The 27,740-nt window shown below is 40.0% G+C and overlaps 1 protein-coding gene and 1 long non-coding RNA gene across 2 annotated transcripts in view; one reads left to right on the forward strand and one right to left on the reverse strand.

Annotated features, from left to right (window-relative positions):
• Positions 1 to 20,646, forward strand: LOC134036643 (uncharacterized). Its single transcript, XR_009932428.1, has 3 exons — positions 1 to 461; positions 5,551 to 5,707; positions 19,435 to 20,646. It is a non-coding gene; the product is annotated as an uncharacterized LOC134036643 (long non-coding RNA).
• The window catches only part of fam49ba (family with sequence similarity 49 member Ba), a 17,212-nt gene continuing 10,093 nt past the window's right edge, over positions 20,622 to 27,740 (reverse strand). Inside the window, exons 3-11 of the mRNA XM_062481653.1 lie at positions 27,432 to 27,553; positions 26,508 to 26,613; positions 24,748 to 24,884; positions 23,777 to 23,854; positions 22,720 to 22,836; positions 22,437 to 22,516; positions 22,043 to 22,169; positions 21,751 to 21,821; positions 20,622 to 21,321 (exon numbers count right to left, since the gene is read on the reverse strand). Coding sequence (XP_062337637.1) covers positions 21,252 to 21,321; positions 21,751 to 21,821; positions 22,043 to 22,169; positions 22,437 to 22,516; positions 22,720 to 22,836; positions 23,777 to 23,854; positions 24,748 to 24,884; positions 26,508 to 26,613; positions 27,432 to 27,553 — 908 coding nt within the window. The 3' untranslated portion in view covers positions 20,622 to 21,251. The remainder of the gene's footprint in view (positions 21,322 to 21,750; positions 21,822 to 22,042; positions 22,170 to 22,436; positions 22,517 to 22,719; positions 22,837 to 23,776; positions 23,855 to 24,747; positions 24,885 to 26,507; positions 26,614 to 27,431; positions 27,554 to 27,740) is intronic.

Below are 27,740 nucleotides of genomic sequence, written 5' to 3' on the forward strand. Positions count from 1 at the left end.
CACTCAACGAGACACAGGTGAAGACAATGACCGACACAGGGCAAAATCAAACAAACAAGGGGGCACGGCTGTGACATGTGTAACTTCACTTCTATTAGAAAGAAGTACTTGAACGACATTAAGGTTGGAGGGAAGGGCAGATACAGTATTGGACTTTACACAGAAGGTGGCTTATGCACTGTCACAAGACAAAAGTCCTTTATCCGTGTGAATGGAATATCTGTAAAAATATGAAGACATTAATTTGAACAACTTTGATTAGAGTCTTTGGATTGAGGCGTTGTTCCTAAGTTGCTCATAACCAGTTGCAAATGAAGCGACTACTGTTGAGACAGTGTGAGCATGGTTTTTATTATCCCTTTATGATCAAATCTATCCAACTCTGTCTGGAAGATAGCCAGACGAAGTTACGTCCATGGGGACTGTTTAAAGTTGACATGAGAAGCTCCATTAAAGAAGCGGTAAGTAAATTACACTTAATCGTTGACACAGTACAACACAAGCACACCTTTCTGTTTTAAACAACCTCTTCATTCATTCCCTGACTCTGTGGAACTGATTGTAATTGTATTTTATTTGACCTCAAACTGTGCCAATGGGACTTCTGTTTTAGGCTAACATGGCTTCATCGATACACGGCCCAGTCTTTTTCCCCTTCAGCTTCTTTATTGCTTCGGTCTATCAGTAACAGTATCTTTGACATGTCAAACATGGTCATTGATAGGATGCAGAGGCCGTAGGTTAACTGATTAACATGAATTATGTAAGGCTTGCAGGCTGTTAGGATCACAACCAGACTCTAAAAGCCATTGGAGTCAATCTGGGTTTATGATTGTTCAAAACCTTGTTTTTGTTCCTCTTTACAATGTTAAATTCTTTGTTAAAGACAAAGAAAAAACAAGAACAAGTTTTTTTTTTATAAAACATTTGTTATTTCACATATAACATATGTAGTAAGTAATGGTGGCAACAACTGAGATTTTGTCACAATATACACATTCAAACTACGTGTGTGGGTTTAACTCAAATGATAGCTACTACATTGAAACAGCATGAAGAAAGAATGGCCTTTATTTTATCATTTGAACAGTTGGACATTTTTATACACAATCGACTGGCTGTGTTCATTGATCCCTTTGCTCCTTCTACAACCCATGTTGTTTTTTCTGCTATACCTTGTCTCTGGGTGAAGGATCATGGCTCTTTGGGGTTAAGTAGTTAGTGACCCTTCTTTCTGCTACTGCCATTTTTTGTTGACTCTATAGTCAACTCCTGATTTAACCATAGTTCAACAACCTCATGTTTGAGGTTGTTGAGGATTACACGCAACTGTGTTTAATAGTTAATATTTTATCAACAATTTCATTTTTGATCTTCGTTGAGATGCATGGTCATGTTTTAACCATTAGATGGATGTAATGTTAACATTAAACAGTGAACAAGCACGAGCCACAGAAATGTGAATAAAAATGTGTATAATACTTTTTTTAAAGTTATATTTCTGGAGTTTTGTAATTTTGTTGCTCAAGAACCGTGCTGGGATCAGATGGTGGGTTCTGAATGCACACTTTCTTCAAGGCACAGAATTGGATGTAGATGAGGTGTTTTGATATGGCCCTGTCTGAGGTAGACTGCATTGCTGTCAGACTTGCTGCACTCCAGAAAGAAACAAAATAGATCCTTGTGGCTGACATCTGTAGGATGTTACAGCAATTGGTGCAAACAAGGCACTGTTGTAACTTCATATTGGTACTACAGACCTACTGGACATACCTGGCAATTCATTATATAATGGAATGAAAAAAAAAAAAAAAAGGAAAATATTGAAATATCACTTTTTCAACAATGGATTACTTTGTCATGAGTGTGTCACACACTAAACACCTGATTAGGCTAATCTTGAAGGTAAAAAAAAGCCCCCCCCAGTCTGTCTCAGCAACCTGTATTGTTGCGTTTGTCTACAGTTTGAAGGTAACTTCGCTCACCTCCTCCAGTATTGGGCCATCAAGCACTGTGAATGTGTAAATTCATGACAATTATGCAGATTTTGTAGTTAATTAGTCAATGGTGATTTAGGAGAGGAGGCATTTTTCAAATAATGAAATGGACCAATATTATTCCTTCTCAGTGAATCTGTAATCAGTCACTAGACTGTGGCTTTTATTTTCAGTCTGGGTCACAAGAAGATGCAACATTGTTCTCTCATCCTCTCCTGTAAACTGCACTCATTCTGAATGTGCATCCTATCACCAAGATGAAAGGAGGGAAAACAATACATGAAAAGAGATAAAATAGTTTGAGTGGAAAACCAATTTGTTAAAAGTAAAATTATGACTATTTGTAGGCATATTTCCTACCATTGTCTGTTATGTAAGGTGGACATTTTCAAGATGATTTAAGAAAGCCATATACCTGATATTTAAGGCAGGAGTACACAAATACAACTGGGTCAATATTTCAGATTCATGAAATATTTAAATATATTTTAGGTATGCACTTGTAAATACATATTTCATGTCTTCAATGGGGAACAGTGCTGGAATTGCATCACTCTGAACTGCTCATCATCTATCCATTACTTCAACCTCCTATCACTGCATCAAACATTTAGTAAGTTAACAATGACATCATTTTATAGCAATAGTCATTTTTGATTTTAGCCATCTTAACTGTCATGAACTGTCGCATGTGATGATGAAATTGGAAATGTGAATAGTTAATTGAGTGTGGCTTTCTTTCTGAGCTCCTTCATGAGTTATGACAGGGTTCATCAGTCCTATGGGACTGCTATGCAGGTAACGTCATTAATAATTTTAGCTCTATAAGCAACATCTAAGGCCAAAGTTGATGGCTCAAATGACCTTATCTCTTCAATGACATTAACTACTTTTAGTGCAATTTCACACCACATCCAATAAAGGACCTCAAAATTAATTAGACCCTTGCCAAAGGAGAGAAAAATTTACTTTAGTCTTCAATATAAATGGCAAATAACAATTATAACCCTCAAAGCAGCCCTATCGGAGGGGTTTCTTCTTAACATGTGGCTTGTTTTAAGAGGGGACTAAATGTATCTTAAATTGAGGTCAAGTGTCATAGTTTCCTCATAAATGGTAACACTTGGCCATTTAACGATCACTTGCATTGCCTCCAAGGCACAGCGGTGGGGACAGGCACTGAAGGTGCTTTGCAAGTGTCAAGATGAAACGAGAGGCCCCCTCGCTCTTTGGCACCTTCACTTACCTATAATCCCTAGCATATTTCTAATAGTGAAAAATGGCAAGCTACTGGCCGAGCAAATAGGACAATGAGCAAAGAAGGCATGAGGTCTGGATTTGCACCACTTCCAAGTGCTTCCTTGGTTGTAAATCCAATTTTGTAGAAGAAGGCCTATAGTTTGACATGACACAGATAGAGTTGAGAGACTGGGGCCAAGTGACCACAAACGTCATATTTTTTTCAGCCATGATTGAAGATGGTTCGAATTGAAGTGCTTAAGGAATTAAAAAACGTAAGTAGCACAATTCATTCAATAGTTTAATACTGATGGTCAAACATGACAGAAGTTTGATTTAGCTTTAGCAGAAGCAGTCAAAAGTAGATGAATATTCGGCCTAGGCAAACATCAAATGTAGGTGTCAATAGTGTGGTATTAGATGGTGATATTAGTGCAAATTGAGATTTGAAGGCAAGGAGGAAGAGTTACAGAAGTTCAACTGTGAGAGGCCAGGCTTTTTTGTTGTTGTTGAGGAGGAACACACAACAAGGATTTAACAACCCCAATTTCTCTAACACATTCTGTAGGAAGAGTTTCAGGCTGTGGTTGCTTCGAAAAAAATGCATGGATCAACAGCAATACTGTCATTTGTTCATTTTTTGATGGGTTAGTTAAACAGCAGTAGTTATATGCTTATAATACAGACCATCTGTGTTGCTGCCAACATTTCTGAATCATAGAAGGTCACCAAGATATTTCTTTGAGAAAATGATCTATAATTGGGCCCAATCACGGTTTAGATCATCTGGATTTAGTTTTTGAGTCAACAAAGTGAGGCAGGGAGAGAGTGGTGGCCTTGGTAGTTCCCGTCAGTCCCGTGACAGGAACAGAGGGCCATCAATGGACACTGATGACCTCTGCGGAACTCTAGAAATGTGTTGAGCTGTGAGAGTGGACAGGTGACTTCCAGTGATGACAGTGACTGTTGTCACACATGGGTGAACGTCCGAGACTTGTGTCACACGGTGGGACGCCTAGGGCGCCATTGGGCAAAGAGGCCCATGCCGGGGACTGCATACCTATATATAAAATGTAATTGTCAGTTATGTTTGTGACAATGTGGGATGTTGTTAATACAAGTACAAATGCTAGTAAAAAAAAATCTTTTCTACTTTCAGAATATTCTAGGTAAAGTTTATATTTATAAAATTCTATCAACTCACAAATTCCTTGCATAATTGTGACATTGAATGTTTTCCTTGCAACTCCAATACACAGTGAAACAGTTTGTGATACATTGCGTTCCATTTTCAATTAAAACACTGCGAGAGCGGTTAGGAGTTCTGACTCTGGTTAAGATTAAGACTGGAATGAATCATTATTTTCTGTGTTGGGGGCCTGCAAACAATTAGCATCAGTAGCTGGAGGGTCACGAGGAGGAGGGTGAGCAGAAGGGAGAGTATACTGTAGTTAGCACACGTGACACAACACAAGAAGGGTGTGTGTGTGTGTGTGTGCATTGTGAGAGAAACTTTGGGTGTTGTTCTTAACAAAAAGGCTGTTGCATGGCACTACAGACGCCTTCAGAGGAAGTAACATTTGGCATTAGCAATGCTAAAACGTCTTTCACAGCATTACTTCCTGGTCTACTTGGCAAACTCGCAGCTGTGCATGAGAGCTAAGAAAGCTCTCTCGTTCCGTCCGTCTCACGTGAATGGTCCTTAAACCTTTTTTTTTAAAGAGGAGAACACATACCACATGGTTGGTTGTGTTGCTGAAATCCACTGTCATTGGTTGGCAATGTAACTGTTAAGAACAGGTGTGGTGTGATGGATGCGTTTGAATGAGCCGTGGTATGTACTGCCACCTAAACAACTGCCCTGCAAGTGCAGCTTGAGGTTGACACAGTAAGCTTAGGATGAATAATAAAACTTCATAGTAAGATACCATGATCCTAGGTGAAGTGTATCCCATCATTTCCCTCACATGCAGGAGCAACCCAACAGGGCAACACCATACTTGACTTCCCAAGCTCCAAACTAGCCACAGTAGAAAGTCTGTTAATCTTTTTATAACGAAAGGAAATGATGGAAAGGAATTGAAACCATACTTGATCTCCACCTGAAACCATACTTTATCTCCACCTGCACTATCTTAACCATGTACCTTTGGCGGTGAATTGAACCTTAGCGAACTTTAGCACTCCACCTGCATTGTGTACGCTGATAAGTGTTCTCTGTACCACTTTCTCTAGGACGGCTGATAAGGTTTATATGGGGGGCAGGGATAGGAAACCATGTTGACAGCTGGGCTTTGTTCTTTGTGTACCCAAGATGCTGTCGTGCCTTATCGCCAAAACAGATGAATGATTTCCTGCCCTCTCCTGGCATCGGTCCAACATTGGAGGCGTGGAGACTGGCACCAAGACAACAGTCGCTACAGTTGGTAGAGGAAGGAAACTCCTTATATGGGTACTCATTGTGTTAAATGGTATGTGTATGGTTTTGTTTAACCCTACAAAAGGAGAATTCTGTGAGTTTTTGCTGCAGCAATGCATGCGTTTGTCTTCTTCACTGCGGCAGGGGGTACATGAATGTATCTGTGTTCAAGTATACATTCTTCACACTTTTTTGTGTTTGTACAGGACTACGGCCATATTGTACAGTATGTTCTCCAGTAAATGAATTACGATTTTACCTTCCAGTGTTTACATTTGCTCAAGGGTTTGGGGTTTAGGTTTACAGTACATACAACAAAGAAATGAGGTGAAGACAAGTAGGCAAAGTAAACAAAAACACACACGGTCATCAGAATCTGCCCGGAGATTTCCATATTGAATGTAGTGTAAGCCTTTTAACTGTGAACCTGCTTCCTTGGTGTCACACTGCATTACATTTCCGGTGATAGTGAGTGAGTGAATGCCATGAATCAGAGTAAGGGGGAGTGGTTGACAGCATTACACGAGAGAGCTTCTCAGGTGTCTCAAACTATAAATTTGCTGGCTGGCTTTTGCATGCTGTTGATACCCAATACCTGTTCACGTGCAACACTTAAAACAGAAAAAGTTTATGCCCATAGCACATGTAATAAGAATTCAACCCCCATAAGGGGTTAACTGTGGGTCAACACATTTTTATGACAACCCACGCTTTATTACAACTCTTGTAGTAAATGTAATGTCATCCAGAATCAAACTATGACTTGTAACACCCAATTGGGCCTGAATGCCACTCATGAACCCTCCAGCCTCTCTAACCTCACCCCCAAATTCTCTGTCACCTTATCTCTTCAACCACAACTGTCTCCTATTCCAGTTTCTCCTTTGAACCCACTCTGCTCCACTCAGACAACTCCTTGCTCTTTCATGTTTTTGAAGAAAAAGGAGGGGAGGCAAGATATCTGTTTACGGCTTCAATCTTGGCTGAGGAACACGTGGGGTAGAACCTGGAGGTTGAGTGCTAGCCTTACCAGCCCCGAGGGACACGCATGTCTGGGTCAGAGAGATCTGTGCTAGGCAGCAGTAGCAGTAAACTCCAGAGGTCATGCTTGTGTATGATACCTACACTACCAGTCAGGGGTCAAAAAGACAGCAGGACGGTGCCCAAGTTCAAAACCTTATTAGGGACATACTTTACATGTGCCATACCTACAGTACACACACAAGCATTATTTATACTACATTATCAGACCAATAGTTGTATGCAATCACGCAGACTCGCAGACACACATTGATTTATGTGGGATGTGAGACATTTTATACAATCACTTGCCTGTCCCTTAAAATAGCCTTTTGAGCTGTTGTTTGGAAATTTATTTCAAATATCATTTAACCATTGACATTGAACCAAGCTTGAATGATGCATTGCCTTCATGTCACAGGAGAAATCATTTCCCAAGTCCCACGGGATGTTGTTTGTGCACAGTTTACCCAATTCTGCTGAAATGTTTCATGCCAATAACTCTTGCTGCTTGTCACATTGACGTATGATGTTAGCTACTTTGTCCTTCAACCCTATCAGCTTCCATAGTTGCCCAATCAAAATGCACACCAGACAAACTCCTCCACATCTGCAACCCCAATGCTCAATAATATCATGTAATGTGTCATTTGAAAATTGCATTTAAAAAATGACTTATTTTACTCTCACAGACAACCACACAATGGCTTCCAAACATTGCTTATGGCTGATTCTCCCATTCTCCTTGACTGGCTACAACCTAGCAAATTGGAATTAGTCTATTGGGAATTCTGTTTTGAAAGGTTGATGGTACAATTGGGAAGATCTTTTCAGTGGATTTTCTTTCCCTTTCATACATTTGTTGCGTAAGCTAAGAAGGCCCTCTGAGACTTTTTTTTAGCAACATAGACAGTTCAGTACCAGTGGAGTGTCATTCAGAGTTCTTAGCTATAACATGGTGTTGTTCATGTTTGTAACACAGGTGCCATTAGTTCAAGTTTGTTTTCCATTTCCAAGAAGGCTTAGCTTGGCACAGATTCTTAGACATGTTTTACAATGTATTTTATAATCCTTGAGGCTGAGCTTTGTCTTCTCCAGGAATCCTCAATTATAGGGAAATCCTACTGTAGCACCAAGAGCCATTTGTTTGTTTACTTTTGCAGCATATGGCAACTAAGATGAGAATGGCAGCTTGACAAGGAAGCTGATGAGTGGAGGGTAGAAGGGAGAGTGAGAGAGCAGTAAAACAGCACATTGGGTCATTAGGCTATTCAGGTCCACACTTGGGGGCAGTTGGTGGCACATGTCCTTGGTATTGAATAATTCAACTGCAGTTACTTACCTACAATGCATAGTGTAATTGGTGCACTCTTGCTATTACTCCTTTTACTTAAAAATACCAGTGTTCTTACTACTCTGTACGTACAGTAGTTATCCATATTCTTTACAGTGCATGGCAGTGGACAGTCAGCTGATTTGAGTTGAACAGACTTGACATGGTTCATAAGGTTGTATCCAAATGTGATTTACACATTTGTAATAAAAATAAGAATAGTTATATATTGACATATAACATCGTTATTGGTGTTAAGTGTAGCATGTAGGTTCATCAGTTGTGTTAAAATCATCTTTAACACGGCAAGACAAGTCAAGGATTTTAGATCAATTGCATGATAAGCTGCTAAAACCATTGTCCCGACCAGTCTGTGGGGGGGAGAGAAAGGTCAAATGCACATGCTCCCAACACCTGTTTCACATGCTGTTCTACAACCTTTCTACCAAACCTACAGTGATATGTTTCAACAATGAGAAAGAAGTGAAAACTTGTTAACTTTAAACCTCCAAAAAGGAATTGGCCTCTGGGCTCATAAATGTCAGCGTGGGCACACCTGTCACTATCACAGTTTGGTTTCAGAATGAGCACTTTTCCAGTAATACCTCACTTTTAGCTGTGGAGGAAACTCATTCATTTGATATTAGGCCAGAGGCCCTAGGTGGCCAGCCATTGAGCCTCTGTCTCCGACTGAAAGGGAGTCACAAATCAGTGTCAGGATAATAAAGGACTTCAGTGGAGATCATATCCGCCGCTCACACACACCAGCCGTAAAGATAAGCTTAATGCTTCAACCTTCTGTGCTTGCTCAATTGGGTACCTATGCTCACAGTTTCTACGTAACTTCTCATAGAAAAATGCACATGCACGTTAACACCTAATCTCCAAGTCTATTTCCTAGTTGTTGTTTTTTTACACACACACCTTTTGACACGGGTACACATGTCACCCACGCTCAGAAAACGTTTCACTTCTTTGATGAGGCAACCATAACATGCAAAGGTGGGGCTCTCAGCTCCCTACTTCACATTGTTCGAAGGGAATGGATAAGTACCTACAAGCATGTTCAAACAGAGCTTGGAAATGACTCATGTTCTTAATGAAGATTTAGCTTAAGCTTTTTCTAATTTCAAGTTTCCAGTTTAGACTTGTATGCATCCTTATTCTTATTTTATGAGAGAATCTCTTCAGAGGACCCAGACAAAGAACAAACATACTATTTTATAGAGCTGCAGGGAAGAAGTTACCAGTGAAAGTGAAGAACATGTCATGACGTGCTGTGAGACCAACTGTTGGTTTAAGAGGGCTGAAAAAGGAGTGCGAGAATAAATCTATAAAACAAACAGTGACACTTCTCTGAAGTATGAGGACATAGACTCTGTGTTAATGTTGTCAAATGTAAGGAATAAAATCAACATGATTTAGTGGTGGCAAATGACACCTTGCATACTTAACAGTAATTTTGAACAGTATTGAATGGAAGTATAAAGCAATATTGTCATACAATGCACAGATTTTGTTTTCAGGTGAAAGGCAGTTTTCAGGTGAAGGGCAGTAGACAATAGTAGTCAATAGTGTTCTTTTTTCCTCCCAGATTTTTACTTCAGTATAACCTTTAGTAACTGTGAATCTGTATGGATCGTCTGTGGTGGGACAAAAGAGCATAAAAAATGTTTACAATTTTAACATTGACCATTGATCACATTTATACAGTAAAGGAGGATAAAAGCGAATAGGATTAAATAAAACCAGTATTATTGAATCATATTATAACATGGCCCTTTATGGTGTTTGGGTATGGGAAGTGGGTTATGTTTGAAGACCTTTGGTTTATGGGAACAATAAAAAAAACTTGTAAAAGATCAAAGGATCTTTATCTGCAGTTGTTTGAAATACAGGTGACTTATGTGAACAGTGAATGTGCATTTTTTCTTAATCCTATCATCAGCTTGTTCCTTGTTGCTGGAAGACAATGGCATGGATGTGGTTAAAGACTCAAGAGAGATCAGAACAGATCAGTAAAGAATGTCATCACAGAACTCACTATAGCACAGATTATTTAACCCGTGCAAACAACTGAGTGTTTTTCGAATTCATAGTATACTAGAGTCAAGTAATTAGTCAGTAGATTTAGATTAATTAGATTAATTGATATATCACCGTTTATATGATACATTAATATTACATTCCACCAAATATGGAATGTAATATTAACATCAAATCAATTCCCAGTTAAACCCACATACATCAAAATGTATTTAATAAATAATGTAATATGATTTACACACGTAATTCACATTATAGTTCCTCAGATACCGGTATTATTTCCCTAACTAGTAAATCTAATCTAAACCGCACACAGTAATTCCAGTTGAAGTGTCCAAACAGTACATCTAAACAAGGGAGAGAAGTAGACTTGTTTTATTATATTATTTTAAACTATGTGCAAATGCATAAATTGGGATTACGTAATATGACTGAAATGAAATTGAAAACTGAATCCAAAACGAAAAAGCTGATTTCAAAGGAAATCTAAACTAATGTGCAGAAACTAACCCCAAAATAGATATTGCCCAACACACTAAATCAGAGAAGTGTGACTAGATGAGGATCCTGGTCATCAAGTCCACCATAATGTGTCATGCTGATAATAAACCATATGATTGCATGTTTGTCAACATGATCATAAGTTAACAAGATAGAAAGAGGTGTGGTTGGGTGTGTGTGGCACTTCAGACTAAGCACTGTTGGTGGCAACATCTGGAAACATAAAAACGGTGTGTGGGGCTGTGGTGAAGAGAGCAGTAATGTACTGTACAGTGTAAACTGTATGACACAGTCAGGGAGTAGTTAACCACTGGGTGGATTGTTAAGACTACAACCATAGAAACTCAGCCACAGACCTCTTTCCAAGTCAAAAAAAGGTCACGTAGCTTGTTATAATTTTACAGAAAACCTCAAATGAAATGTATTTTTGATTGTAAACCTATGGCATATACACAAACTACCCAAAGAATTCAGAACTTGAATGTGTGTGGATCTTCTGCATGTAATCGAAAGCAATGTCACAAGCGGTCAATGAACACTAATTGTAAACAATGTCACAGTTAAAGACTCTGCAGTTTACGGTCTCAAAACCATGTACCCATTCTATATTTTCGACCTCCCATTGTAATGAGAATCATCAAATTCTGCATGGTGCTGACATAGTGTTGCATTATAGCCTTTTTAACTGTAGAATCCTAGGAGATCATGAGACTGTTATTTTTCTATAAATGCAAGAGTTAACTGCTCAATAACTGCTGTAACATAATATTCAAAAGTTATTGTGCTTAGTAACGGACACAAAACACAATATTGAGTAAAGGTTCCAACTACTGTACATGTGCTAAACTATGTACTGTAACTTAGGGCCCTGCACAGTAGGGTCGGTATTATAGTCTGCATTATCGTGTTTGCTGAAGCTGTGGGCCATTCATTAATAATGTAATACTTAAGTGAAGGCATCCATAAAAGCTTCTGCTTGTACTGTAATATCAATATATAATTTATAATATCAATATATAGTTGTATAAAAAGTATTTGGGAGTAGTAATTATTCAGATTCACACTATTCAGGACTGCCACAATTTTAAGGCACCAATGTCTCTGGAAAGATCTACTCTAAGCAACCATTAAAGCTAATGACGAGTGTGGTCAGAAACTGTCATCTGTGTGGAGTCTGTACAGTCCAAAACGGCAAACCTAAAATCTGCAAAAGGTAAGATTTTTGATCTAAATAAAATTTGAAATAAATTCAAATGTGAAAAAGCCCAAGTTTGCTCAATTTTGATTGACAGGGGTTTCACAAAATGAGCCAAGGAGGAAGGCCCACCTCACCGAAGGCGATTGGATGGAACAGGATTACTGGAACATAATTTGCTGGAAAGTAGCGGGCCGCTCCAAAATTTGAAATTGAACAGCTATGGTTAAATGATGTCTTGCAATCTCAAGATGCAGATCACCACCGCCTTCGAGCAGTTTCTGTCAGCATGAAATAAAGGGGATTTCCCTGCTTAATTGACAGTTCCAGCATGACACTCTCCCACCCAGCCTAAGGTTAACATCTTTCCGAAAACAAATAATGGGGCTGTCCCACAAGTGCGACTGTTTCATTGGAAACTACAGACTAAAAGTGTCCCCACCACACACACACACACACACGTTCACTTTGACATACCTTCTTTAATGCATGCATAAATGCCCCCACTCACCAAGACTCCCCTTTTAGTTTCAATAGCTACAGTACTGCACAATGGGCCTGATAACCACTAGTCAAATGGACACCCTGCTGCCCCCATCCCCTTTATCTTAAACAAGCATACGAGGACGAGAAACGGCGCTACTGAATTCCAGCTCTCCAAACACATACACTTTATCCCCTTCTTCCCTCTCAAGCACCCCCCCCCCCCTCCATTTTGAGTTTAGGCCTCAAGCATCAATACGGTCTTTGTTGCAGCGTAGGAGAAATCCCTTATTGTCCTCTGGTGAGACGCCGAGCCCACCACCTTGCTTATTTACCCACGTGTCAGTGGGGCCGGCCTGCGAGGCTGTGCAGCCACAGGATGTCCCCTGTGGGACTTGGGAGAGACAGAGTAAGGGGGAGAGGAACTGAACGGGTCAGAGGAGTGTAAGCTGGAGCCTTGTGCAAGTGACCGTCTCTCTCTGTCAGGACAATCTATCATCTGTAGGGAGTCCTCTGGCTGTGAGTGGAGGAGAGGAGGGGGAAAGAGAGGGAGATATTTAAAAGGGGAAACCTTAACTGATTTACAAGGAAAATTGAACCCTGCCTCAGAGCTGCTGGAACAAACATGAACTAACGTCTTTGATTTCTAGTGGGTGAGAAGGGGGAGACAGTTTGGCTGGGGTAGTGTGTAAAATATTTGTGGTTGTTTAGCAGTAAAAGTGTAATTCAGTCATTCAGTAGGCTTACATATCAAGGCATTACAGTAGTATCAGATGCCTACAGTAGTATAGTTTTACATATATCAAGTATAAGAAACGAACAGTCAATTATATGGAAAGAAATACTATTGTCCTGTGACAATGGTGTCTCACAATATCCTTATTAGACAAAGACGTGCATTATAAACTTATACTCCTTATATATGTGTTGAAGTGGAGGCAGGGTGCAGGAAGAGTTAATATTGTGTTTCAAGGTAATTTGCACGAACTAAAGAAAGGGAACTGATCCATGACTATACCTCCCACCCTCGCTTCACCTGTCAGTTAGTGTTTGTGTGTGTGTGTGTGTGTGTGGTTTGTGTGGGCTCACACACTGCTTTGTCATTATGCTGGAGGCATTTGTTGTCAAATAAGCCTTATTTCCTCTTTTGCACTGTTGGGACCCAGGAACTAGAAGTTCTTCTATACAAATATGTGTTTGTTGTATTGACATGGGTATATCTGAAATAGTACACATGTTTGCACATCTGAATCACACACACACACACTGAACAAATGTCAATGCCTTAGGAGATGGACATTTAAAAGCAATTAGGGCGTTTGTTGATTTTAGTTCTGCTGCAAGCCTGAATGCTGCCTTCAGAACCTACTGTTTTCAAGATTCACTGTTGAATAATTAAACATGACCTCTGGTTAAAGTTAAAAAAGGAAGTGTCGGTTTCCGGTTAAAATAATTTCTTTTTTTTGGACTAAGACTACTGCCATGTCACATTTTTTCAGGAGGTGTCTTGAATGAGGCAATTTATGATCAGATAATGCCAAAGTGATTACCTTATATTAAACCTCATTCTTCCCTTTCAAATCAATACCCATCCTTTGCTTGTTTCCCAAGAGACAGAGACTGGGACTGAGCTATATCTTCGCTATCCATCTGTGTTACTTGTATTTTTTTTACCATTTCTCATTTTTTGCACTTCTGTGAGTATAGTTACCATATACAGATAGTACATCCACAAAACTATAGTAGTGTGGCTTATAAAAATGGAAACTTGCAGATTCACCAAAAATGTCATGCACAATTGAATTTTCTAAAATTTTTTCAACATAATTTAGCATAATTGATGTATTACATGTCGACCCAGACAAACTAATGCGTGAAAAGACTGATGGCTCCAACACTTTCCTTTCTGATTGCCATTTTGCTTCTCCATAACTTCCACAGCTATACACTATGGTTAAGAACTCAAAAATAAATAACCGCAGCTAGTTCAGGCAGGGCAATCGGGCAGCGCGCGTCATCCATTTATCAGGGACGTAAGGCATCTTACTCCACCTTCCTTTCCTCCGCCCACTACCACACCCATGTTAGCAGCGCATATCCATTAGGCCACGTCCGATAAGTCGTCTTTAAAAGACGCGCGGATACGCACACACACGCACACACTCAGCCCATTTGTTGCATGATCCGTGCTGCTGCCACCCTCCACCATCCCCTTCTCCCCCATGCTGTCTGTATGTTCTCTCCACCAGGGGGATTATATCTCTACTGCTCCCTGCCTCATATGTCATGTATGTATGTGTTGCATCGAGGAGGCAGGGAGTGCTTCCCTTAGATCATCCACTCCGCCAAAGTTAATCTACATGTCCATGTCATGTAACAATAAATGCTCAAATCTAATACGTGATTGTCTTGACTGAACTAAATAAATATTCAAGTTTAAGTCTAAATAAGTTTAAGATGAATCCCCCTTCGCGCTACACATTCCAGTGACCCTAAATAGTGTAGGATTGTAACCATTTATGTCTGCACATAAAAGGCAATTTATAGGAAGCTGTAAAAATCTTGATATTAATATTTGAAAGGCCTTTCTTTATCTGCAGTAATATTTGCATTGCTTGCAGCTTAAGGGCCCCATCAGTAATTTGACTATAAAGAACAAAGAGCCATATAAATGTTAATAGTAGAGGTAAAAAAGGGTTGATGTGAATTGATTTGGAAGGTGGAAGAATCCAGGAGAAAGTACATTTTTCTTTTCTGTACGCATTCAAAAAGAACAGCCACACATACTGCTTCTTTTTTTTTTACCAATTGAACTTATTGGGTAAGTAAGATAGGATAGGTCTGTAAATGCTGGGGTTTACCTAAAGGTTAAATAGATTGGAAAGAATATTAGTATTCACAGAAATAAACTCTTGTATTCAAAAAGATTAGTCTTTATTTAATTGAACAGGCAGGTTGAAACTCCTACTGTACTGTACATGAGAACTAAGCAGAATCAATACAAGAGGATGAATAGAACCCTGCAGTGCAGACACCCCTGTGGCAGAGATGGTCTATCTAGCTTTGGAAATTCTGAGGGGACCAGCTGTATGTCCTGGCCAGAGGCCTCAAGCATTATCTGATACCACTGCTCCACCTGCAGGAACATCACATTCACACAAGACTTTGAAACACTTTTTAATGTTATTTCTCATTATTTTGTCTTAAAATTGTTTTGTTAAGGATTTAACAATGTGATCTTGAATGTGGGCTAATATGTGCATTTTATTATACATACATCCACACAAAACCTGCATCATGTCATCATGTCTCTTAGAAAAAGGTTGTGTAAACCTGAACAGCCAAACCAACCACTGAACATAACAAAGGAAAAATTACACAACTAGTTGCATCAAGAAAAAGAACACTTCAATATAAACCAGCAACCATGGCTGTGTCTGCCTATTCCTCAGCCATCTAGAGGCTCCCAAACAATCTCTACCTTTCTCCACAAGTAATCCGTTCTGGAGACGGGAATATGGCAGAAGAACACACTAAATCTACCACTGTATTGTAGAAGCAAAAAAAAACAATCCCGTCTGCAGTGCATGCTTGATTCATTATAGGGGGCAATGACATTTCAGGCTGAGATATTGGCCCCAGTTATGACTGTACCATAATATTATTACCAGTGCCAGGTCTTGTGCCTGATTACAGTAATATGATTACAAGACAACAGCTGCCATGATAACCAGACTCCAGAGCAGTCCTTGGTTTTATCATTATGTCACTGTACATTTGCTTCCATGGTTATCCTGAAAAAACCCTGCTCTGAACCAACTGGTTGGAAACGTATCTGTTCCCACATGCTTTAATTGAATTTAATTTGAGTGCATTGTGCCACAGTATCAGGGAGGGTCTGGTCTGTCTGGGAAGAGGGAGTGTATACTGTTTCTATTGGAAATATTTCAAAGAAATGACGACAAATTCCTTATGCACTGGCAGCAATGTCCTCACATCATTCAAAGAAATAAAGCTTTTGGAAATGCTGGTCATATACAGCATGGAGAAGAATAGTGAGTAGACAAGCATGCTGCGCATTGTTATCCAAGTGCCACGAATGACAGCAAAATGGCATTCTAAGCTATACATGATGTTTGCAAGCTGAATGACAGAAGTTTCTGAACATAAATTTCAATCTTAAAGCTGTATCAAACATGTTGATGTAAACCGGCAAACTGTGAATTTATTGTATCTTAATGCTTAATTTGAGATGACCCAAAGACCCATCTATAGATATTGTGCGTGCACACTATGGGACTCTACAGTTTTTGTTTTGCTCTACAGTGTGTTTATTTATTTGCCTTTGGATGACAAACTTCCTCTTACTGTCTCATTTGGACCACATACTAAAACAGGAAGTGGTCTACCCTGTGAATCAGCCTGCACTAGTGAAGCACTGCTCCATGTGGGCTTTACTGAGTGAGTTTCACATCTGCTTTTCATACACTTCTTTATTCATGAGAGTGTGCAGACATGACTCACAGCTGAATCAAAGGGCAAAAGCAAGGAGCAAATATGCCCATTTCCTGTCACCCTTTTTTTGTACTGAAGTATTTTGTGAGAAGGTTGTCCACCCAAGTTCCACATGCTGATCACCAATGTTGACTGAATGAATTGGTCAATTATATACAGTACCAGACCAAACACAGCAGCAAGCAAGGCAGCCCTGTAGTTAAAGGTTGAGAAAGAGCCTAGGGCGCGGGGAGTAAGGAGTAGAACGTAAGAGCATCCAGAGTCTGATTCTTCCATCATGCATAATAGTCCTGGTTAGTAAGACGACCCTAACTACACCAGTGCAGCCCCTAACCTTAACCAATAGAGGTGTTTGTCTAACTTCAAAATTGCAATCAAATGTTCAGAAAAAAAAGAAAAAAAAAAGTGTCTCTTGGCACAATAGATTATGCAATTAAGTTAATGGTCCTGGCGTGAAAATACAGGAGGGATCAGCTAACCCTGACCTTGGCAGCTGGTCCCCTTAGATCTATGTAGAGGGGGTGTCTACAGTGTCTGAACAGTCTCTCCGGGTCTCTACCCTTTACGAGTGCCTGTGGTGTACAGTAGTCTACAATGAACTGGTGGGCATCCTGTACTGGGAACCACACCACTGTTGAGTGGTATTTTTGGGTCATACTGTTAAGAAATCAAATGTAGTTATGCATTTCAAAGCTTTTTACAATTCATTGTCAAAGCAACGTTTATCTCAGTGGACACACCCTACAAGGAACAAGGCTCGGAGAATGAATCCAGGTTCTGCACACAAGGCTCTGTAGTACCTCAAGCTTATAACACATTTGGTGTCATTGAGCCTAATGTAAAATCCACTAACTACTGGCCAGACAGATCTATTAATAGCTTACTCTGTAGCAGACTACAGTTGGTGTGCCAGACTGGGTGAACGTCAATGAGGATTTTCTGCTTTTGATGTGTTAGAGATGGGGCAGGGGGAGGTGGGGGCGCATAGTGCATGCAGCACATGCGTGTGACTGTCCCCAGACAACAGCAAGCATCTGCTGCCACTTACAGATCCTTGTTGGAATTGATGGAGTTTATTGCTAAAGGGCAGGTGCCAACAGTCCCACACAATTGTCAAACTATACAGTACACACACTCAGTCACGCACTGCTCATAAATACATTCATTCACACACAGACTCTCTCTCACACAGACACACAGGCACACAAAGACATACGCGCCTACAGTGAGCAGTCGCCTCATCTCTCCTAAAATTCCCATCGAGAACAGTGTTTCATACCTCGTAGTTTAATTATTTTAAACAAGGTCCACTTTGGGTTTTAATTTCCCCTCATAGGGAACAGACATGATTGAAGTGGAAAAGGCAGCGTGGCACAGTGTCTCCGCTCACTCTTTAGGTACTCTGAGGAGTGTCTGAGGACCACCTCTAAACATGGCCCCTGCTGCCAAGCAGGAGGTGTGAGATGGCTGTTGGATGACGAGCCTTGGCCTAGTTCTTCACACTCTGTTGGGTCCCACCCTGACTCTCCACTCAGTCTCACACTAACGAGGACCTTTTGTGCTATCAAAGAATTTGCCCTGATCAGATGGATTTCTGTGAGGGGTATTTGTGGAAGGTGTGAGTTGACAACTCCAGTGTCACATATAGATTTTGTGGAAACTGTTATACTGATGCAACACATTCTAAAATGTTCTATGGGCTGGTGCAATGATTTGACAAGTGTTTGTGCTTTACGCCACGAAAAAAATGCATTTTGTGTAAAATAATTCTTAAAGTGAAAGTGGCCTTGTGTACTTGCAGATGAGCATTCTTAGATAGTCTGTTGGGAATTTGTAATTGTAAATTATTTGTACGTCAAGTAATGGAATCAGATGTCTCTTGAAAGCAAGAGTAGTATGCCATGGTAATAAAAAAGATAATAATCAAAGAAAAAGGGAAGGCAAAGCAATATTCATTAAAGATATGATAAACTGTAATCGAGGCTCGGTTTTCGTTGAATTAACCTTTAAAAAAATGTTGAGGCTCTGAAAAGTCCATATCAACCTTTCTGTGGCCATCATGAAATGCATTTCAATGGACAATTTGGAGTTAGTATCCCCTGCAACATTCTTTATATGAATTTAACGTAAAGTGGAGAGGACACTTTCTGTATGAGGATAAATGCCAGAAACATTTTTAAGACGTTTCCTACTCATGTCCTCTGAGAACCTCCCTCTGGGTAAATCCTCATTCATCTGAATCAGCCTATAGAAAGGCCCCAACATTAATGCGGAATGTAGATTAATGTCAAGATGTATACATTTCCCTTGATATACTGTAACTATATGGTCAAATATTTTTCTTTGTTGAAGAAATAGGTACATTTAAATATAAATTACTGGTCACGATCGGAAAATGTGCATTGTCAGATAAATAACATTAAAAGGTTTAAGGATGAGTGAATATTATGCCTCCTGCCCAGCCTAGTATGTGTGTTTGCGTGTGAATTCCCTGGTGTCTATTTGGCCATGCATGCCTATGTCTTTTATTACTTTGTTTATTTGTTTGTGCAGACAGCAGCAGAAATTGTACAATCATGTGTAACGTAAATGGCCGTCTGTGCAGTAGTCTGGCGTTAAAGGAGGCCATATTGTGGTGATATCATCCCTGACCTGGGGCTGACACATTTTGTTTGGTTTCTGGCAGGAAGCCACACTTGGATCCAGGCTTTGTCTGGGTGCACACAGATTCTGGGTGAAGATCCAAGGGACAGTGAGGGGCCGGAACTTAGAGCGTGGGAACGTTAGTCCGGAACCGGAATCGATGGGAAAGCTGTTAGGAAAACATACTGCAGCTCATCCTAATCAAAGAAGGAGAGAGAGGGAGGAGAGAACAATGAGGGCTCGTGGAAAAGCTGAGGAGAGAATGGAGATGAGGATGCAATCATGGAACTCGTGGCAGCAGTCATGATATGATGATTCAGTGACAATAAGGTACATAGGATTGTAATTAGGTCACCAATATGGTTTAACCTCAATTCAGTTTGAGAATTAACCAAAATATGGGTCACCAAATGCTGTCCATTTTGTACGCTGGTACCACATTTACCTAAACGCAGTGGCCAGCAGTGGGGCCTAGGGATGGGGCGAAACAACTAATTTCACCAAAATAATTGAGTGATTAAGTTCTCTGCTGATGCCAAAACAATCAGTGGCATGTATGAACTTTCCTTTCCCAGCCAGCCTGCCAACCAACTCGCCTCACTGTCACAGTTCTGGTCCGAGCCACGCATGAATGTGGAATGCATTACTCACTCCACACGCACTCTGTGTTTCCGGGGTTCAGCCAGGAGGAAACACAACTATCACCCTCCACTTTCTTTTATGATCATAATCCAAGGGAGAAACAGCTGACAGGCAGGAACCAATGGGAGGCCAAATGGTTGTTCCACATTCTATGTGCTTTGGGAGAGAGTTGAGTCTCCCAACCGACTTTATTACATGTGTGTAAAACGGAAATTCTTCATTCCTAAATTTCAGCCCACAGTCTTACTCATGTGGGTGGGGGTAAATAGTTTAAATGTGTGTGTAAAAGAGGCATGCCTCAGATGGTAAATGGAAAGTAGAACCTCCAAGACTGTAGTGTACACTAGGGCAAACATTTCTCACTTTAGTCAGAGAGATGACATTGAATAGTAATACTATTCTTCTTATTTACCCATTAATAGCCAACATTTTTACAAAATTGCTTAAAAAAATATTATCTAGTGTATATACGTATATTACTTACACTTGGGCTATTTCCAAATCAAAAGCTTACATTTACTCAGCCATTCAATACTGAACAAACTGAACAGTACTGTAGGCCAAAGAGCAATGAGACAGAACCCAAAAAAAAAAAAAAAACATTTATTTTTATTTTGTCAACTCAAACATTCTGTACCTCTTGCAAAAATAAAAATCAATTTACATTTAAAAAAATGCTGACACTGTATCATACAAGTATAAAAAGATTTTTTTGTTGTTGAGTGCTTCCAGTTATAATTAATACTAAACTGTCGTTGTCCAGAGATATTTGTTTTCGAAAATGGGTACCATCACTTCACAGCACTCTTGTTAGGAGTGTAATTTGATGTATAAGCACACTGTTGCAAGAATTGCAATCTGTTCTGAATATAGAACCATATGTAATTACACACTGTCATTTAACATGTATGACAGTGAATGCATTTTCAACTTACAAGTTCCTCTGAACTTTTCTGCATGAGTAATGTCAAGTAAAGTTAACAAAAAATATTTTGAATATATAGATTTGTAATGCACAAAACCATATTTTACAGTCAAATTGCTCCAGTGAAATGACTTATGGAAAATTAGGGCCTTACTACTTACCTGCAAGTCAACTAAAGGCCTGATGTCTGTTTTGTTAATTAAAAGACTGCCTTTTTGAAATTATACAAAATACAGCAGTTTAATTAACTCTTATGTCAGATAATGACAACTCCTGATACTGAACCGTTTCAGTTAATTGACTTGTAGCATATTCTTTATTTGCTTGGAGGTAGTCTCATCATTCAAATGCTTTGTTGTGTACCTGTGTGTAGAAGAGAGTTGTAAGTAATAGGTATGCAGTCGTAAGTCACTAGTTACCAAATACACAAATCTATGATTATTGACGTGAAATGGTAACCATTTTACCTTAGTTAACATGAATCATTATGTATGATGTGTTATAGCAACACCTGTAGGAAAAACACCTCCTAAAGCTCAGCTACTAAGCACCTACTAAAATCCTCCTCCCCAATACTTTGTTTTACTTGTGTAGCTACTGATGTTTCTATACTGTAATATAATGTTGCCTTCACATAACCATTTATATGTATCTACAATGTTATCACTACAGGTAATGTAAACATTGACCAGTAAAAAAATTGTGTATGCATGTAACATTGGTAGTTTTACCCCCGCAAAAAAATCACAATAACGACATTAGTTTGTAGAAGAAAGGTTCCCGCCCTCTTACCTGAGAGCATTTAAAAGGCCCTCCACACTGCTTGGAGGCTGATCCTTCAGGACTTTGATGCATCCTTTCATCTATGTACAATATCATTTAGAAGATACAAAAAGTTGCCTTAAATCTAGATGCATTTGGGGTTTTGGCCACAGAAAGACTATGAAACTGTCTTTTTTCACATTTAATAAAAATGTGGGTTTATTCAGTTAAGCTTCATCCACAGATGGCATATCCAAACAGTGTCAGAATGCCTGATAAAGACAATAGCAGTGATTCGATATTTGATCCTGTTTATACGTACGTCTATCTTGGAGGACCTGGTGAAGGCTCCTGCAGGGTGGACATAGTCGTAAAGGATGATTACCCCCACCATCACACGCAAACAGAAGGACACAGTGTCCTCGTTGGCAAAGCGGCTACGGTACTCCCTGTTGACCACACAGTGTATATACAAGCACACACATCAAAAGTAAGCACTCAACATTTACATAACAGTGGTAGCCAGGGTGAACAAACCAGGTGAACAATCATAATACTGCTATCAGAATCCTGCATTCAAAGGTGTTTATAGGATTGTGTTGACAAAAAGGGGTATTTAACAGTTCGTAAAAATTATATTTTAATACACAGGATGCAATGACACAGCAATGATGATTGAAATTGTGAGCAAAACACAGTGAAGGCAACCAACTCACGGTGTCTCCAACATGACTTTACACACACTGGCCATTGTACTGAGGCAGTCTGTCGTGTTCTCAATGGGTAAGTCAGTGTTCTGAAAAATATAAGCAAACATTAAAACATTGGAATAGGACATGTATGTCAGAGAGACTTGTTAAAGTATGATGTTACCAAAATGTACTTATTTATGGGTACTGTCAATAGCTATGACCTATCTTTCTCTTGGATCCTGTACATGGGAGGTGTTTGATGTAAAACAAACTTTTATCCGGCAAGTTCCCAAGTTTCCACACTCACATCTGAGACAAATTTTGTTGTGGCGTCGCTTAGCGTTTTCAGCATCGGCGTGGCATTGGCATAGAACAGAGACATCCGATTGGCCAGTTCATTATTGACCTCGTTCTGCTCCTCTGCCTGAAAATAGAATTACTTTTTACTATTGTTTGTAACCCAGGTGTTCTCAAAAGCTAGGATGGAGGAACTTTTTTGAGCATTAGGACCCAAGGTTAGGCCATTGGCATTGCAAATTAAATCTATTCGGCTTTTGCTGCCTCTGCTTTTTAAATTGGTGTGCTCATTTAAATGTAAATCAACATGAGACGGACTCCCAAATTGACAAAAAAAAGCTGCATTTACAGCTGAGCCAACTCATTACATTAAGTGAAGGCAATTCATTATATCAAAGCTTTATAGAAAAGGAAGCAGTCAGCATGCAATCTGTATGCCTCATGCATGAAGCTGTACAGTATGTTGGTGTAATGAGCCTGGGGAACTTAATGAATTATTCCCCAGCAGTGAGTGCTCCTAATGGGGGAGATACAAGGTCAACGAGCCCCTTGTCTCATCCTTATCCATTGTTCATTGGTGTTCTCTTTTGATCATCCTTGGAGGTTTAAGGTGGCTAAAGGCGGGATGGGCGAGTTTTGCGAACCCAGCAATTTTAGCTTGAGTACAAAAGGATCCAACCCAAAATATCCCACCCCCTCCCTTCAAAGCCCCTCCCCCAAAACACATGAACGCGCTGCCTGGAGGTAGGTACACAGACAAGTAGCCCGTCCAATCATTGCATTAGGTACGAATGCCATCCAATCATTGTTTGGTCTGAACTTAATCATTGGTCATGTTTATTACTGTCCTGCGATGCCCAAAGATAATGGATTGATTTAATTTGACTATTAAATAACCAATAAATCTAAAGGTTTCAGGATGTGGATACACCACAACTTATTCTTATAATAATTAAGGTTAGGGCAGTTGATGCATAAATATATACAATACTATTATAGGCATTTTATTGCATAAAATATGTTTTTCTGAGAAATCATTTTCAAATCCATCAGTAATTTGTACTCACAGCGACATTGTTGATGCGCATTCGGCTCAGTGTCCTCCTATAGTAGCTGAAGTCATTTTGGATGGCGGGGTTTGTCATCTGTCATGGAAAGACACAAAATCACCACAAAAAACTTGATAAAAACATGCTCCTACCCTGTGCTTGACATTTACACAAGTTATGTACAGTGTATGCCTGGAAATGTGAGCAGTATTACGGTTATAACAGATGAATTGTCATGAAGAGTTTATAGAAGAGTCTATATAAGAGTCTATAGTAGATGTATCTCCATGTAATCAGTTCTCTTGGCAAAGTATAATTCCAATACCTTACATTTCTTTCAGTGTTACATTTCTGTAGTTTTTTTTATTGAGAAAACGGTGAAAAAAGGGTTGATCTCTTCATGTTCCTGACTTTCCCTTTCATTCATACCTACTTGCTATTACTCTCTCTTACTCGCTACCAGAGTTATGCAAATCATGACCTCTAAAGGGTACAGTAAGATCATTTAAAAAGAGAAGAGAGGATCCCATGGGGACTTTCTCCCCTCTCTATTGATTCACCATTAATAAACATGCAGTTCAAAGAGAACGAAGATCCCAGTCTCATTTCCATGGCATATGTAGGTGGTGCCAGTGACACAGTAGCTCAGAGGATAGGGGTGAGTTGAATATGCATTGGAGGAGGGACAGGGTGGGGGAGGGGAAGATGAGGAGTCAGCAGTTCTTAAAGAAGGAAGGATGGTGAATATGCTAAGGTACAGGGACATTTTAGTCAGGTGGGTTTTATGTGGTAGTAGTAGTAGAGCTGGAATACGTGCTGTTTTCTTTCCAAGACGGATGTACTGTATTTCTTTTCCGTTTAGTTTTTTATTTTGTTTCAATGAACTGCAAGTTGAGAGAGTTGACCTCATCTCGACCTTGGGAGTGAGTTAACCAAATAAATTACAAATAGCCGAACCCAAACACAATAGTAGTAGGAAGACACCAGACCTTTAGCTCATCAAAACGCAGTGTGAAGTGGAGGATCTCAGCGAACTGTCTGGCCAGGGCCTGCTCCTGCTCCAGATGCTGTGTGGGGCTGCAGCGTGCGCTGGTCAGAGACTTTAGCAGACCATGCAACGACCCCTCTGAGGAGGAGAAAGAGAGACACACAGAGACAGGGAGGGAAAGTGGGGGAGAGAGAGAGAGAGAAAAAGAAATGGAGAGTTGTAGAGTAGAGGGGGAGAGAGGGAGAGGAGGGTTAGAATGAGAATATGGGATCAGGACGGATAGAGGATCGCAGGAGATCTGCAAACGAGTCCTCTCGTTCACCTTCCGCTCTCTGCAAGTGACAGGCAAATCTCCACAGCACATTTCTCATGCGTATCTGAATTTTTGTGCCATACAGACCCATCTAAGATGACATTTCTACCTTACTATTTGGTTTTTACCAGAAACGATGACCTGTATCAATTACATATGCATTAAACGTTGGAAAGGAAAAAGGAATAATGAAAATGAACATTTCTTGGTCACCCGTAACCGCATCACATATCTGGGGCCGAGACACTTCATATTTAATGGATCAGACTAGTCTGGGTTCTCTCCTGATGACAGACCAACCCAGTTGCTGAGTTCTGTTGGGATTTCATGGCAAAGATTTAGCTTTTCGCTGTCACAGCCCATCTCCTGAGTGATGCGCCACTGGCCGAGGTCTAGACGTGATCAGAGCATGTGACAGATAATTAGGTCACTCCAGTTTTTCAGAGGCAGCCCCCCTCTTTTCCGCCTGTATCATTTAGTGAATAGAAAAGCTTTCACTTAAGGCCATTCATGTCTAGAGACTAATGAGATCTCATGGACTATGTGTGCTACATATGTTTTACATTCAATTATACCTATATACATCCTTGTCAATAAGATCATCTTCCCGGTTAAATCAAGTTGTAAAAAAAAAAAAATGGTGCTGTTGACTGTATATTGATTTTAGAAGGCAAGTGACAGGCCTGTACTTTACCTGGGAGCGGACGCATGCTTGTCAGTTGAGAGTTACCGCAGCACATTCAAATCCTTATTTTTTTGCTTCTGAAAAAAGCTTTGCAACTGAGAAGGTGGTCTATGTCTCTGTAGCTACCGGTGGGAGCAACAGAGGTGGTGTACACTATGGATCAGCCCTATTTTGCTCATGTCCATTAGCCTATTGGCATATTGGCAGGCCGGTATTGCAGAAGCACAGTGATCAGTGTCATAATGATCCTGCCTAAATACAGAGCCCCTACATACTGTAGCGTACAACGGACAGTGATATAGATATATTTGATCAACTTTTATTAAGCTTTAATAAGGAAGTTTGATCGTGTTCGAACGTGATTGTTGAACGCGTTTAAAGTTTACTTTAATCTTTTTCATACATTGATTTATTTGCTCAAGTGAGAAACTAGATACAATCAGAGAATACAATCAACTCAGTATTATCCATGTTGGTAGTACATAATGTTAATGTCATGATATTGTGATATAATTTAATCATATCTTTCCACCCATTACATCAACACATAACATAATGCCTCACATTTGCTTCTATTGTCCAAATGTACTTTTGGACATTTGCTCTTTGATTGCTGAATCAATTTTGATATAGACTTAAGTCAATGCACTCAACATAATATTTTTTTGTAAGGACTGTATTTCTATATTTTTGTGATTCGTTCCAGTGTTTTCTCAGGAGAAGCTCATCACCACAGTGTTTGTGGCTGTTGTGATGTACATACCTAACCTCAGAGAGAACTCATAGAACTTCTTCAGTTTCCCCACCAGCGGCACCACGGCAGCCCAGGCTCTCTCCTGGACCTGGTCCACACTAGGATTCTGTATCGCCTGGAGGGGGGGAGGAGAGGCATGGAGGGAACGGTGGACGGATGGAGAAAGGGATGGAAATGAAGTGGAAGAGATGAGGGTGGAGGTTAGACCAAATGAGGTTTGGAAATATTGGAGAGGAAATATGAAATCATTAGAGACAGTTGGAAATGCAGAATGAGGGGAATCAAGAAAAGGGAGGGAGAAAGGTTTGGAGAGGTAGAAAGAAAGGGGTTGGGCTGATTTGTCTTGGGAAATGCAATTCACTTAAATAACTAAGAATAGAATAAAACTGACAGAAATTGCTACTGTCTCAACATTGTGCTGTGAGGAAATGAAGCTGGTGAGGAGGGGGGGGGGGTATGGGCTTTCTCTAATCTGCACAAAGTTCAGTAGCTTTTATTTTCTCCAAAATGACACATTTTGATCAAAAGAACAAAAGCATTGGGAAGAATACAAGAGTAGGAGCCTATTTCCAAAATAATTCAGGAACCTTTGGACCAAAAAAATAAAAAAGGAATACATGATTGACAGCTTGGCGCATGCTGCCCCTTGGTTCCTGCTGTTACCACGGCAACCATTAAAAGTATCTAGCTGAAAATAAACTGCTTTGCCCGAACGAAAAACCATGGATACAGTCAAAACCCTGTCACTACCTCAAGCCTACCAAGACAACTGCACAGTGATTCTTGTTAAAACACCAGTTTAATGTTCAACCTCAAATTACATTCTATTTCAGTCAGGGTTGCTTCCTATCGTAGCCTGTTGAGCATCAGCCACGGTCAGAGATTTAGGAACCGTTAAATGTCGATGCCGTTTATATTTCTTGTTCCTCTCACCTGTCTGATCTCTTCTCCTGCTCCACGGTAGGACTGCAGGTCATCCAGTATGGCCAGAGCCTCCAGCAGCACCTTGTTCACCTGCTCCCACTGCTGCCTCTCTGCTTCTGTAGGCTTGGCATCTGGGGACGGTGCAAAGTAGCAGTGAACAGAAGCCTTACGATGCTATAGGATGTTGGGAGGACATCTGTAATGTGATTTTATGTCTGCGAAATGAATGTGTGAGACTAGTCAAAAGGATGAACAGTGTCATGTGACAACTGAGATATTAGTCGTTTGCAAGGGAGATTTTCGGAATTGTGAAAGTAA

The sequence above is a fragment of the Osmerus eperlanus genome, chromosome 16 (genome assembly GCF_963692335.1).
Source record: "Osmerus eperlanus chromosome 16, fOsmEpe2.1, whole genome shotgun sequence".
Classification (NCBI taxonomy): Eukaryota; Metazoa; Chordata; class Actinopteri; order Osmeriformes; family Osmeridae; genus Osmerus; species Osmerus eperlanus.